General features: G+C 45.1%; 1 protein-coding gene across 2 annotated transcripts; it reads right to left on the reverse strand.

Moving 5' to 3' along the window:
• Positions 1 to 45: 45 nt before the first annotated feature.
• LOC146251642 (tetraspanin-2-like) lies at positions 46 to 14,068 on the reverse strand. 2 transcript variants are annotated; one of them, XM_084680981.1, is made up of 8 exons: positions 13,833 to 14,067; positions 7,911 to 8,013; positions 4,613 to 4,710; positions 4,330 to 4,404; positions 4,113 to 4,205; positions 3,776 to 3,832; positions 3,254 to 3,337; positions 46 to 2,303 (listed from the first exon to the last, which is right to left on the reverse strand). In XM_084680981.1, the coding sequence occupies exons 1-8, from the start codon at positions 13,899 to 13,901 to the stop codon at positions 2,238 to 2,240; spliced, it is 645 nt and encodes a 214-aa protein (XP_084537107.1). In that variant the 5' UTR covers positions 13,902 to 14,067; the 3' UTR covers positions 46 to 2,237. The 2 variants fall into 2 exon arrangements, with proteins under 2 accessions (XP_084537107.1, XP_084537108.1); XM_084680982.1 differs by lacking the exon at positions 3,254 to 3,337 and having other exon boundaries at positions 13,833 to 14,068.
• Positions 14,069 to 15,539: the final 1,471 nt, after the last annotated feature.

A 15,539-nucleotide genomic window follows, 5' to 3' on the forward strand; every position in this document is an offset into this window, starting at 1 on the left:
TCCCCATAGAGGTTCATCAAGCAGTAAACTGAGAGACAGGGTAAAAACGATGGTTCAAAGTAATCATTTTATTAGTCGTCGAACATCTATCTTCCTGAGAAGCTCGGAATGCAATTTTAACTGAAATTACATTCAGCCATCAAAAAATAAATTAACACACAAACCACAGACACTTGACTGCAACATGACCGTTTGTTTAAAAGGTGTACAGTACAAAACAACTTAATTCTTGTTTTAAACATGGAAGACAGCAAAAGCCCTTAATGTGGGCTGTCATTAAGACCAGAGGATAAGTACATTAAACTCCTCACATATACTTACAACAGGGTCAAACACCAAAACAACAGATATCTGGGAAGAGGGAAAGAACTCAATAGAGCTTTTATCGGTTTCCATTAAGTGGCACCTGCCTCGCTTCGCAATCTCTAACATAATGGCAGAGGCGGGGCAAATCTCAACTGTCCTAATTGGCGTACTTCCCTTTGTCACCTTCACTTTATATGCATTGATGGGAACAGACACCTGATAGGTCTTAGCATGATGAATAATTCAGGGAAAATTAATTTCACCCCTCCTTTATTGTACATTAGAGGAGATGAGAGAAAGGAGACAAGTAGAGTGACACTCAACAGGATTAAGATGGGCCCCCGCCGCTTTGAAAGACATTATGTTCAAGACACTTAAGTTACAAACGTTTTTTTTTGTGTGAAAAATGCATGGCATGTAGGCCATTCCTACAAACACGGTTGAACGTGGCAGACAGGTTTAGCTTCAATGGTGGACAGAAAAAGCAAGGCACGTTAAGAAAATCACACTGAGCTGTCCATAAACAGCTTGAGTTTACTACAAACACTGCTGTCGACTAAAACAAGCTACACCTTACGGGCCTGCGTCTATAAAAGGTTCGATTCTGGACTATCACGATGACCACCAGCCACCAATCTACTGGAAAAAATGGACACAGATATATACAGTCCTGAACAGGGATACTGAACTGAGAGGTTGCAATTTGGGGTTGTTTGATGATAAGGCACAGGAAGGCGTCTGTCCGGACCGGATGTCGAGGTGTGAGTGTGTAGGAGTGAGACGTGTTGGTGTCAGACAACTGCATGACAGAACGACCACTACAACTTCTACAGCTCCTACAGTCACTGCTAAGGATAGAATGTGGCTTCCGTGGCTGTTAACGCAACTGTATACAAACTGTAGTCAGAGGAGTGTCGGATCTCTTACGTAAGAATCTCTTTACCCCTCTGGCTCAGTGTCTGAGAGGGGGAAAAGGAGAGGGTCCCTCCTTTTAATTTAGCTGAGAAATGAAGATATGGTGATATCAGTGTTACAGGGCTACTGTGCCAAGTGACCCAGATGATTCTTCTGGCCTCACACCCAGGATAGAGAAGGAAAAAAGGATGGAAAATGGGTGAAACAGGCAGAGAGAAAAAGAGAGTGGAGACTAGATGGGATACGGGACAGGAAATGGGAGCGTGTCGTTTTATTACTGCGGGGATGGAGTGAGGGGATGTGCTGTGTCAAAAGCCACAGGTCCACGTATGTGGAGTGTTGTGTGTGTGTGGAGTGTGGTGTGTGTGTGGAGTGTGGTGTGTGTTGTGTGTGTGTGTGTGTTGCGTGTGGTGTGTCAGGAGCCCAGAAAAGCCGTGAGTCATGTGACTCGTGTGAGTATGTGCCATGTGTACGGTGTGTGTACAGTGCATGATTAAAGTACAGGGACATGACAACCAATCAGCTCTCTTCCTGGGATTCCTTTTGGGTGCCCTTGGTTTCACGTCACATGATATTGCTGTGTCTGTGTGTGTGTGTATGTTCTCCCATGCTGACCCCACCCTACTCTCTCTGCTCTGAGGGAACGGTGAAGGACGGCGAGCCCACACCCCTAACGGACCCATAAATGGTGAATTGGGATTCTGAATTTTGACATTGACAATGATGGTGACTGTATGGGTTTGTAAACTGTCCCTTCCCTTGCCTTTACTTGACATGCTATTGACACGTCAGACAATTAAGCCATATCGCAGTCGGACTAGCTGGGGAAAAATCTGAGAAATTTAAGTAAGACAGAGACCAAGGATGACCTATCCTGTTCACATCCTGTAGTTGACGCAGACTGATGACATCACGCATTGCTCCAAAGGCTGTTGATGCAGAGTTTCCAAGGGCCAGCTGTTGTCAGGGGCCAGGGGTCGGGGGTCAGGGGTTGAGGGAGGCTGAAGGTGAGGGGTCTAGATGACCTCTCTGCTGTTCCGGATGGCACAGCACAGCACCATGCTGAAGATCATTCCGATGATCTGGAGAGACAAGGTGAGGGAAGGCGGAGAGGACGGTCATGGAGGTGACGTCATGACAAGCTTCTCATCTGTACCTGTTCACCAGGGAACCCTGGCTCTGTTCGAAAACTTAGACAGCTGTCTTAATCCTTGATGTCTTACTCGACAGGTGTTTAACGAGACAGCTCTCTTCTTGGTAAGGTATCTTAAAAACCGTTGTTTTCAAACAGCCTATTAAGACAGGATGTACGTCATCGCGCTGCGTGTACTTATGTGCTCGCACTAGCGCGCTTTGTCAGACGGCAGTCAATTGCATTGAGTTTATTGTCACACTAAGTCAAGTTAAGCTGTATTTAAACTTGTGTTAGATAAAGGCTCAATAGCTCATAACATTTGTGTTTGTATTTCACTCATTTGATAGGATTATGATAAAACGCAGCAACTAGCTAGTGTCTGCACTGCACGGCGATGCTAGCTACTGTACGTTATCGAAAAGTCGGAGCAATTTACAAATTAGGAGTGTCATCAATAAAATAAGTACATTTTCAGCAACTACACTGCCCACTTCTCGATAAATTTGTATTCAGATGCTGATTTACAAGTACCGTTTAGCTGAAATATGAATTGTAAAAACGTAGAGCAATGGCGGTCAAAGGATTCTGTTTAACTTGTTGCTCACGGTAACCCTGCGCACAGAGTTATGGGTAATACGTGCCGCCATTAAGACAGCAAGGCAGCTCATATGCTCTCTTAAAAAATGACCGTTATGTGACGTATTTCAAGGTATCTTATTAGACAGGAAGAGAAGATTTAAGACATTTCGAACAGACCTCGCTGTCTTAAAAGGAAGGAAGGAAGGAAGGACTCATTTTTAAGAGTTTTCGAACAGAGCCCCTATGTCCACCCTACATGACTACTCAGCCAACCAGTCTAGCCCTGTCCTCTCTGCACGCCTCCCTCCCCACACTCACCATCACGCCTGCGATGCCGATGCCTACGTAGCCAATGACGTAGAGCTTGGTGTTGAAGAACTCCTCTATGGCTTCCTCGCAGGTCTTCACGGCAAACACAGACAGGAACACACAGGTGGCCCTTGTTAGCGGGTTTTGTCACCAACAAACAGGAGGGCAGCACGGTCTTTTCGTGTGATTTCCACTTTGATATTCATCGAAAGCCCCTCATAGGGCGACAGCAGTGCGTGTGTGTGTGTTTGTATGGCGACTCCCTGCATGCGTGTGTCACATGATCAAAGTGTGGCACACGATCATGTGATCGATAAACAAACAATACATGTTTCTTCCCTTCCCAAAGGGCCCTTCAGCCAGCTTCTCTCATCTATGCGTTCCTTCGTTCGATTTATGTTCTCATGCGTGTCTTCGCGGTGCATTTGCTCATGTGGTGGCTGTTCACTCAGTTGTTGATGCCTTTTCTGCATGAATTCATTCATTCTTGTTTCATTCGTTCCTCCATGTGACTCTGCTGTCGGGACTCACCTTGGTCTCTTCCGGGGCGTCAGGGCAGGGTCTCTCAGTGGTGCCACAGCACTTTAACTAGAGGAGGGACAGATGCATTAGGTCACATGACAGATCAACACGTTACATCATCAGACAGGCTATCATTTAGAGACCCTCCCTCCCTCGCCCCCTGCCTCCCTCCATTTTATTGAGAAATAACTCTTCCAATGGGACTCCACTGGTGTAAAGGAGCTGAGGCCTTCATCTAAGAAGTCATTTTTGATCGCAGATTCCAAAGGAGGAGGAATACAGGCAGGTGTGTGCTTGTTTAGAGTTCCCACAGTCAAAGTTGCAAAGTAATACCACATCTACTCACCACATTGTGATAGGAGGTTAGTACCCCTGTGCCGTTGTTGTTGTTGTTGTCATCGAAAGTTTTGATGTAGAAGCTTTGAACGTCTTCAATGATCTTAGAGAGCGAGAGGCGAGAAACCTTTACTGAATGCAACCCTTACCTTACCACTAACAGTTCAATAGAACTGTTTGTTAATGGGAATACCAGTTGGTCAAGCATTTATTGTATAGAATCCTACCTTGTCCTTGTTTAAGAATCCAAACACACCGGCGGCAACTTCGGCTCCAAAGATGATCAGCAGGCAGGCAAAGAACTACGGACCAACACAATCCTGTCAGACAGCGTTCACTCATTGAATCCAACTGTCTGATTTCCCTTTTTGTTGTTAATTCATTCATAAAATGTTCCTGGTTGTGTGAGCCAGTGAGTGAGTGAGTGAGTGAGTGAGTGAGTGAGTGAGTGAGTGAGTGAGTGAGTGAGCGAGTGAGTGAGTGTGTGTGTGTTTGTATGTGTACACTCACCGAACCCAGTAGACACTGGGACTCCCGAACTGCACCACAACACCCAAAAAAGCCAACTAACATCACCAGACTTCCAGCCCCTATCAGAATATACACACCTGGGAAGAAAGAAAAGGAATCGTACAAAAATGTTGTTTTCTACTGCACTTTTAGTAAGGTAATTGTTTACTGTCAAGTAGTAAACATTTTCACCAGATGAGGGCAGCACAGGGATAGTTTTACTGGCGTGTGGAAATAAGATTATAGAAGCCCAATTTAAAAGAACCGCCTGCAACTTCAACTCAGTGTTTGGTGTTGCCTTTGCTGTAGTTAAATTATGAAACTTGACTGTGTGTTTTGGTCAGTTTCTCCATGGTGTCTTTCATAAAATATGGAAAATGCCATTTTCCACGACACTTCATCTCATCATCTGTTTCGGCCAAAAGAACATTTAGTTTCAGTGAAGCCGATGTTTTAAAATGGACAAAGCCACAACAATAACACACTTAAGTACATAATATTCTGTAGAAAATCCAAATTTTTGACATGGGCATTACTTATGTGACGGGTATGTAACAGCTGTAGCCACGCTCCGTCACGACAAGGCCTCGCTCACCACTCACGGGATAAGAACGCACGACCTCCGACTTGCCACTACCGTGACCACTACCAACTACGCCAAAGAACATCTAGCTCTTCGTTGACGTGGGTGGCCCGCTAATTACCCGAGGAGCGAGTTTCACGGTTCTCACTCCGTTACACTTGCATGTTGTTAAAAACACTTAAAAGCTCATCAAAAGTGTTTTCTATTTGTGTGGGAACTGAGATGCCCTCGCACAGACCCATGGTGTCTCCATTGTGAACCTCATTAGCTGCAAAATGTCATGGGTCTTGAGGGACAAGCATGACGACAGGCTGGAACCCTACTGGGTTTCTCTGGTCACAGGGGTGGGGTCTGTTGCCAAGCAACAGGTCTACAGAGGAAGGGTTCAGACTGGGTAATTACTACCCCAGGTGACATTAGGCTTGGGTGACAGAGAAGACAGAAAAGAAGAAAACAGGGAGAGGGATAGAAAAAGAAGTGTGTTAGGGGAGTGTGTGTGTGTTTGTGTGTGTTTTGTATACTGGCAGAGAGGAGAACTGAGCTAATGATGGTCTTATCAGAAGCACATCAGGTAACCTTCCTCACAATCAGAGTAGAGATAATCGAGAGGATCCCTTTTCCCCAGTCAAAAGACAACCATGACACAGGGTACACTGTGGACCAACCACAAGAGCTGCTGAGAAAGACTGTTGGCTCACAAGTGCTAGCCACCAGGTGGAAAATGACTCCTTGGGCTTTTAGCACAACTCAGCAATGCTGTTGATTTTCTCATGCGCCCCTGCCTTCCCTAACCATCTGTGAAACAGACATTCACTTCCTCTCAGCGCTCGGCCTTCTGAGGTAACCGGCAAACATGGCCGCCATTTTAGCAGGAAGACACTGCCGTTCTTTAATGTTACCTCAGAGAACAGATTCGCAGTCATACCCTGTCCTCACTACAAGCCTCCCTCAATACCTTTTCTTCAGTCTGTGCAGGCAGTACGTGTGTGTGTGGGGGGAGCAGTAATTCAATGAGAATGAGAGGGAGAAGGAGAATAGTCCCTCAGTGCTGTAGCTATGGAGACCGTGGAGTGGACTCTTAGATGTCAGTGCAGAGCATGGGAGGGTTCTCAGTGATGGGCAGCCCTCGATGTCACAGCCATGTGGAGCCTGACAGGACCTGGCCTTGTGACCAACTAGCCGTAGAGTCGAAGGCTTGATTCACACTGCAGGCCGTGATGTTCACATTGATTTTGGAATTCTTTATTTTAAAACGGTATTTTCAGTGACAGGAGCAAAAACATCTGATTCAACCATTCACAATCAATTTGCCTGCCCAGGACGCTACTTACTTACTTACGCTACTTACCCGCTCAAGTATATCCGATTAGTCACAAATCGACCTTAAGTCCCTACAAACTGGCAATGTAAACAGAGACACATGCCTCCACACACGCACACCCACATAAACACAGTCACAACCTAAACATAGCCCTACAGGGCAAGACAGCATATCATGTGTCCATGTATAGGATGAATACCAGCCATATGCTTAGGTGTAATTTTAGGACCCACGTGTAATGGGGACTCCGGGAGTTCCATTGCAGATGCCGCTGGAATACCTGACAAGTGATGACGGAGGTTATGATAAACATCGGGGGCAGCAGGGTTTTCAACCACGACCCTCAGAGACTGTGGAACCAGATTTCATGCGGTCTAGTCAATCTTTTCCAGTCCTGATGTATTTCTCTGCATAGCTGTTACCAATGGTTTTCTCAAATCAAGAGCGAGGTTGGACGGAGGGAGGAACGAGGGGAGGGAGGGAGGGAGGAGGTAGGAGAAAGGAGGGATGGCTGTCTCTAGCATCTGAGTCAATCTTTGCCAAACGCATTCTTCTTCCTCCTGTCTGAGTTGTCCCCCTCTCTCTTTCTCTCCCTCTCTCTCTCTCTCTCTCTCTCTCTCTCTCTCTCTGTTACGCTTCTCTCCTTACCTCTCTGCTGCTCTCAGTTTCTCCTGATTGATTTGTGTCTTGGCTCTACAGTTATCTTGTCACATATATATATATATATATATACCTACTTTTACCTTGTATAAAAGGAAGAACTGATATATATATATATATACATACACTATTGTGTATATATACATACACAATAGTCCACTAATCTACTCCTAAACAAGTCTAATGAGTAATGGCTGTATCTGCAGAGGAGACAATAATACATATTTCCCTCCCCCGGGTATAAATGTGTATAAACTAACACATTTAACATTTAGATTTAGTCATTTAGCAGACAAATTATCCAGAGCGACTTACAGTAAGTACAGGGACATTCCCCCCGAGGCAAGCAGGGTGAAGTGCCTTGCCCAAGGACACAACGTTATTTGGCACGGCGGGGAATCGATCCAGCAACCTTCTGATTACTAGCCCGACTCCCTCACCACTCAGCCATCTGACTCCCTATCTGTCCTTCACAATCCAGAAGGGGGGAACTTCATTTCGGGACTTCTGTGGATTACGTAAACAGGAGATATTTCCATTTCTTAAAAACCTCCCGCCCAAACCTCTAGTCTGGACAGCTGTTTTCCAGTTAGCATGTGGTCATCATCGTCACCTTGTCCACCATTTGTCCACTATCCATGCTCATTCCTGACACAGACAGAGAATATTTCCTCAGTGTTCACTGACCAACCCTTCTGTCTTCTCCTCTCCTAGACTGTGTATTTTGTACTCACCAATGAAGAACGTGTCGGGTGCTCCGTCGCCATTGAGGAGGGACACGGTTTCTGGATCAAAACGCAACCATAACCCGACTGCCAGCACCAAGGAGCCCATCAACTAGGAGGGAGGACGACAGAGAGACATACGGAGAGACATATGGAGAGAGGCATTAAGATTGATTGGGCCATCTGGGAGAGGCATAGACAAAAATACCTATTTTTATAGGTATTTGATGTGAGGTACAACTGTACAGTAGAACAGTATTTTCCATTATTTCCACTCAAATAACTCGTGGTAACTAGTATATCTGATACTTAATCCCTCCATATTAATTTTGTCTGAGCTTTGTGTACAGTTCATACAGCTTTCATGCAGAATTACAAATGTACTAATCGATATAACATTTGGGAATTCACGTTCAAATGGTCCTTGGTTGCAGATGATTGAAGTGAATCTTCATTTACCTGATTTGCTAAAGCCCAATTACACAGGTCCACAACTCCTTAGATGGCCTATTGCCAGTGTTTAAGAAATCCAGTTTTAGTGGGAACAAGTGCTTTGAGAAGAAACAGACTCCCCTGTTCAGTTGAGGTGTTTATTCTGTTGCTTACATTTTTTCATCATCACACACACACACACACCAGTGTGTTATTATTACTGCGAGTTGGTGTGTGACTCCATGTGGATGGAACTTACACAGGCTTTCAGCCCCAACAATATTCTGCCATGACTCCTTATGGGAACATCATGTTACTGACACTGTGGAAATCAACACATGATAGTATCTACTCCCTTTTACTGATCGATGGTGAGGCGTTTTAGGGATCATTGAGCTGCTTCTGTGCCTCGTGAGGAAAGCCACTCCGGTTTTGGTATGTGTGTGTGTGTGTGTGTGTGTGTGTGTGAGTGTGTGTGTGTGTGTGTGTGTGTGAGTGTGTGTGTGTGTGTGTGTGTGTGTGTGTGTGTGTGTGTGTGTGTGAGTGTGTGTGTGTGTGTGTGTGTGAGTGTGTGTAAAGGTCACTAACCCTAACCCTGCTGGTGATTTTCAGGGTACAACAGTTTCCTGGTTCTCGCCTTAGCTGCACCTGTGCCAAGCTGAAGTTTGCTAGTTCCTTATATTGACTACAGCTAGGTACTTTTAACTCGCAGGGACCGAGAGTTAAATCCAAATAAACTTCCCTGGAGGTTCAACAAAACATCAAGGTGGCTCAAACTCTTCAAAGTCAAAGATGAATTCATCATAAACGTGGCTGATGTGGCAAGAATGGTATGCTGTTTCAACTTCCAGCTTTCTCTCATTCCTCTCCCTGAGCAGTGCTGAAATTGGTTAAAAAAAAAAACAACTAGAACACATCTTCCAATTGCTGACTCTGCATGGTGCTCTCAGTCCTTGGGATTAAATACATCCATCTATTTGCATTTTTGAGTCAAGTCGTAGGGCCTTGTCCCATGTGCAAGAGTGGAGCCACAGGTCTGACGTAGGCCTATTTTCAGACAGGCCCTGTTCTAGTGATGACATGTTTGTGTTGCTCTTGACAGTCTGTCTGAACACAACAGCTGGAAACTAAACCAGCTGGGCCACTCAATGGAATTTAAATTCCCTCTCAAATCTGTCATCTTGGAGCATGAGTGGGTGTGGAATAAAAGATTGAGAAAAAAAACATGGGGTATTTCGGACTTATCTACGATTTAACGCTTGTCCATCAGATCGTGGGGCTCATGAGGCTGGCGTGCGTCTCTCTTCTTCCTCTTCACGTCTCCTCCGCTCTTCTATCCTGGTCCTCTTCTCACCCTCCCCATCGCTCCCTCCTTCTCCTGCACCACAGGCCTCTTCCCAGGTGGTAGCAGAGCCAAGGTTGAGGCAGTAAACCACACGAATGGGACAGGCTTTGCAAGCCAGTCTCCTGGGCTCAGACCCAAACCCAGGATTTAGTGTCAGGGAGGAAGTGATGGATAGGACATCTGAGCACCTTGAGATGATCCATTAGTGCCTGTTCTAAGCATAAGGATCTAAGGGCATTGGTAGACAATATAACCAAGCCCAAAGGAAGGAGGCCTGTCAAGCCTCTGGATCTGGTTAGCCCTGGTATGTGTCTGAACACTCCATGGTAGAGTAATAAAGGATTAACTAAAGTGAAATTAGGTGGAATTTCCCTCCGGCACTGGGCAAACCTGCCACCATGATAACATGCTATTGCTAAATAAAGTGCAGCTAGCAAGGCAAATAAGTGTAGCTAGATAGTTGCTATTGTCAAAAATGAACAGGTTAACGGGGAGCAAATGGGCTTAAGTGCTATACGTTTGTAGTAGCAGCAGGAGCGAAGATGGTGCATGTGCTAACCTAAATACATTAGCAATGGGGCGATCCTTGGCTCTGCGGTCCCCAGGGTTCAATTAACCCCTTCACTTCAACCTCCAGGCCTGTTCCAACATCATAACCCTGCAGTTGCCTGACACCAGATACCTTTTCCCTCCTTTACCAAATCCCTCTTGACCCCCCCCCCCACCCCAGCCCCCTCCACACACACACACCCCTCAATCCAAAACACCCCCCTTCCTCCCTCCTCTTTCGCTCTCACCCTACTTTCTCTCCTCCATCTCTCCCCTTCATCCTCCTCTTTTATCCTGTTGCCTAACTCCCCCCCCACCTCACCCAGGAGGACAAAGGGCCACTGTCTTGCAGTGACAACGGTTTTGGCACACAATGAGGAGGCAGCAAGAGCAACAAAGAGAGACAATGATAGAAGGAGAGAATGAAAGAGTGGGAAGAGAGGGGGAAAACAGAAAGAACTTTGGTCGAGAGTTGTTTGAGGACAGAATGCTCTGGGTACAGTGCAACACATGAATACGGTATAGATAATGCATGGCATGCTGCGCGTGTTTGTCACGGCTCTATTCTCTTTCTAGGAGAATTAGCTTGTTGTCTCTGGTAACAGAACCCAAACGCCTATTTCACCACAACTGAAGAAACCATGTCAATAGTTTGTCCTCCCCCTCTATGCCGTGCATGGTGTCTGAGTCTGAGTATTTCTGGACAGCGATGGAAATCTTTGGGTTTGGTCTTTATTGAGGTTGTTTCTTTTTACAGCGCTTTTTCTAAATGTGTCGTTAAATAAGTATTTTCCTACGGGGAAACCAAGTTTTGTCTAGGTCTATCTCACAGAAACCCTTTCTTAAAATCAGGCCCAGCCATCCAGCCAGACAATGAAGGACAGGTGATGGTGGCACTGCCATCCTGGCCAGCCTGTGTGTGTACTTGAGTGCGTACTTGTGTGTGTACTTGTGTGCGTACTTGTGTGTGTACTTGAGTGCGTACTTGTGTGTGTACTTGTGTGTGTACTTGTGTGTGTACTTGTGTGTGTACTTGTGTGTGTACTTGTGTGTGTCTATGCCACCTGCCTTCTTGCTCTCCTTACTTGGTATTGATTTGAAAGCAGTGCTCCATTTTAATGTCAGTTAGACGCTCAATAAATCAACCTTTACTTATTGCAGTGAGACTGTGATGAGTGTCGATCGACTAGACTCTGGAACAAATGTTAAGGTTGGTCAGAGCAGAGTAAAAGCCATATTCCAATGACTTGGATCGTGTATCAGGACCCAATGTAATGTTCTCACATTAGGACCTCCTGGGTTATTATTGAATACACGGGGGAATCTGGCCTTGATGGAATTTAAATTGTAAACCATTCTTGTTTGGCTTGACATGAACTTGTCGAGCTTCATAAACATTGCTGATTAACATGTGTGTGCCCTGTCTGCGTGGCCATTTCTATTCTGTTTAGTCCAAAGGACATCGTGTCTCTGTATGTGTGTGTGTATCTGTGTGTGTCGCTGTAGTCTGATAACAGTTCTAGAACATGACATGGAGCGGCCGACAACAACAGCACCGGCGTCCCCTCCCTCCCTTCATCTCTGGCTGCACTGGGGACATGAGGCTCGGCCTCAGCCCCTCCCGTCCCTCCTAGTTATCATCCGTCTCTCCGTCAGACCCAGCGCCGGAGGAGGCCTGAGGGACTGTGCTGGCGTGGTTACAAGAGGAGGTGGAGATGGAGGGACAGGGCTGGGTGACATAGGAACGGCTCCGTGATGGGCTACGTCGAAAGAGGTGCACAAGCATGCCTTGTTTATTTCGTGGCTACATTCATCGGCTTTGTGGCTACACTGAATATTGAGCGGGGGGGTGTTGTTTGTTTATGAAAGTGTACGTGTGTGTACGGATGTGGGAGTATTTGTGTAAAGCCATTAGTGAAACATTGCTAGTGTAGCCATTGATAAAACACCAGACACATGGATATACACATAGCTCAAATAAAGATTTGCCAGTGATTTTACTGTTTGATCTACATTCCCCCCTGAATCTAGGTCAGGCCGGTGCCAACTGTCTCTTCTGCTCGAACACACACACACACACACACACACACACACACACACACACACACACACACACACAAGCGTATGCACGTACACACACAATCTCCCATTGACCCTTTTATCTCTCATCATGTTCTCTTCCTTTCCACTATAGTTTGTCTTTACTCTACCCCCTACTCACAACAACTCTCTCCATCGCAAAACAGTCTCTCCCCCTCCACATGCACCTGCCTCTCTTTTCCAATTAGTTAGCATTCACTTTCAACTTTTCCTCTCTCTGGATGACTGTTGCAGACAGCTCTGGCAGCCTCCAACAGCCCCCCCCCCCCCCCCCATACATGCTTAATGCTAAGACAGCTAGCGACAAGCCGCCATCCGCCGCGTTCGGCTATAGGCTAATCCGGACTAACGGCAGATTTAAATTATGCCATTGTCCTTCAATCACAATGGATCCATTGACCAAGCTCCCCGCCTGATCCACTTGGCAGATGCTGTGTTGGAAAATTCTCACACACACAAAGGAACTTCCCTTTTGGAGTAGCAAGCAGACATGCACAAACACACACACACACACACACACACAAAGCACAGGGTGTAAGAAAGAGGCAAGACCCTATAGAGGTTGGACTGGTGAAGACAGGCAATATGTAATTTTCTTTGGAAAAAATACAATTTGGTCAAGGAGTCTAATTAATAAACTATAACGGCTTCTCAGAGGAACAGAGAGAGGGAAGTTGGGGTGGAACATATTCTTAGCACAGCCTATTTGCTAAGAATCCTCAAATACCATGGTTATTGTGACGTGGGTGCTGCAGAAGCACAATAAACACGCACATTCAGGTCCACCTTCTGAGTTCTGAGCTAAGTGACAATTGGATATTCTTCTGAAACCAAGTCTGAGAAACTGTCATGCCACCGGAAAAAAAAGTTTTGTCAGAAGACTTGGCTAATGCGTCAAAATAAGGCAGATGATAGTAACGAGGGTTTAACCGTATTTTGTAAGTAAAATGAACGTTTCTGCTGATTTTATGCAAAAAAACAATCAAGTAGGCCAACAAAGAAAAAGGCGATTTTGATCGGTGTGTTTTTGTCATGGGAAGCCTATCTGGCTCTATCGCAACATGTAGCCTACTGTTGGGTGGCGCGACATTCATAGGAATTCTCAGTTCAGGGTCGCTGTAACTTGCAGTGTTTATCAATCATCTCTCTCATACCATGAAAGCCCTGTGGCGCAAAGAGCCAAGTGCTGAGCTGTTTTTCCATGCTGCTACTCCTTCCTTTCAAAAACACGCTTCGCCAGGGAAAAAGGGGCGGATTTTCCTCAGTGGAAAATCTGATTTGAGCCCGACCAACCTAACTCACCCCATTCCGCTCCGTCGGCGATTTAAAAAGAGGAATGAATAAAGGCACTGCAAGCAGTCAACATCTAAATAAACGAATACATACGGCAGAGAACACGCAGGTATAGCCTATGTTCTAAAAAATAATGACAATAATGTATGTGCTATATACGGTTATTTTGCATGCACTTGCTGCAGCGTTCATTAAAATCAATTACCACTTACCCAGAACATGAAGTTGAACACGAAAAGAAGGTATTTCACACATTTCATGCCTCCCTCCACTTTGCCCATATTGGTTTATAGTTCCAAAACAAAATCACGCAACAACAAAAAACGGATTATTTTTGCACTACGCAAATATGACAAACAAGTCAACTGTGGCTCTTGTCCCTTGAGCATCCAGCGCTGAGACGCGGCAATAGCGGAGGAAAAACTGAACACGGGGGGATTCGCTCAGAATCTTTCCAGACCGCCCCTTTCAATACTACGGGGGTTGTGCTGTGGGGAGGTTTGTGACGGAGAACTCACTCATGAGCAGCAAATAAGATGAATGACGATGGCGCATACATGTGCAGCCGCTTCGCTCCTGCTTCTCCCATCTCATCATCGATTTAACTGATAGAAAGTATGTATACGATTATGGTATTGGAAAGGAGGTAGGTATAGGCTAATATTACCAGAGACTTGCCCTACCATTGTTTGCTACCCGTTCTCATTCCCGGTCGTCAAATACCGACGCAGTAAGAGACATTTCGGGGTTTCAACAAACTCCTACCCATCACCCGCGGTAATATTAGACGCTCAAAGCAAGCGCTCCGGGAGTCCATTGACACAAAACGGTGCGTGTCATTGCTGCCGCAGTTGATGTCGAACATAGTGTCGTACAAACAGTCTAATAGGATCCGAAACAAACGGCGTTTTATTCAAACGCTTAAAAGACATAAGAAATCCACTAATATTCGTTGGTTATAGAGGAGACATAATTACGGACGCTATAGAATAGAATACATTCATTGACAGAGCCAGAGGTAGCCTACAGATTGCCAGAGCTAGATAGACAAAGATAGGCTACAGATGTGTGATGTGAGAGTGTACACAAGCAAGCATAGGCTATTTCTTAGTTTTGCCAGCCTTCAAATGTAGCCATCCCTTTCCCGGTTGCAAAAACATGTTCCACAACCTTAGCTGCTAGCCTACATTATCAAATAAGCCTAATAATGTATGATTTTTCATAGGCTACTTCAACTAAATCGAGGTTACAATCTCACTATATGGATCTGAGGGGCAGCACTCTTAATTACCACGAGGCCATACTCAACTTAGCTGTAAAGGTGATTAATGCTATCAGAACCCAAAAATAGGCTACATCGTATGAATGTAGCATATAGGCTACGTTACGTTGTTTATAATACAAAAATATATGATAACATATAACATATTTTTGACACTTGCACATCGAAACATTTGCCACATAACCTTTGTCAAATTGATGACGATGCAAGACTAACGTCTCGAGGACTTTACGTCACTCGATTCCTTCAATCTCTCGATACAGTCGCCATACCATGAATTGACCAACAGATGTCCCTATGGAGAAGATGTATCAAACACTTCAGAAAAGCGATACTTTGACACAATTGTTTCAAATCAGTGCCGATTTTAGACCCTTTTTATGGGTGCTCAAGCAAAATAATAATACCAAACTAAAAAGTATTATTGTTTATTATCATTTGATGCTGGTAGTTTATGAAGAAAGGGACATCCTTCGTTTTTTCATTCATTCAATATTTTGCAGAAAAATACATAAATGTGTTAATTTTTATACAGTGAAATTAGAGATTAAATTACCAAGGTGTTTAGCACTTTTGCAAGGCACTGTATTCACGTTACATTCTCATTGGGGGCTGAGCACCTCTGACGGTTTGATCC

Source organism: Hypomesus nipponensis, chromosome 18, assembly GCF_054491055.1.
Source record: "Hypomesus nipponensis isolate SF chromosome 18, ASM5449105v1, whole genome shotgun sequence".
Lineage (NCBI taxonomy): Eukaryota > Metazoa > Chordata > Actinopteri > Osmeriformes > Osmeridae > Hypomesus > Hypomesus nipponensis.

Excerpts from the sequence above, each read along its gene's own strand:
- LOC146251642 (XM_084680981.1), bottom strand. The coding sequence starts at position 13,901 with ATGGGCAAAGTGGAGGGAGGCATGAAATGTGTGAAATACCTTCTTTTC. Across the intron at positions 4,711-7,910 it reads ACCCGACACGTTCTTCATTG|GTGTGTATATTCTGATAGGG; the intron begins GTGAGTACAAAA and ends CTTTCTTCCCAG. Across the intron at positions 2,304-3,253 it reads TCGGCATCGCAGGCGTGATG|ATCATCGGAATGATCTTCAG; the intron begins GTGAGTGTGGGG and ends TTGTCTCTCCAG.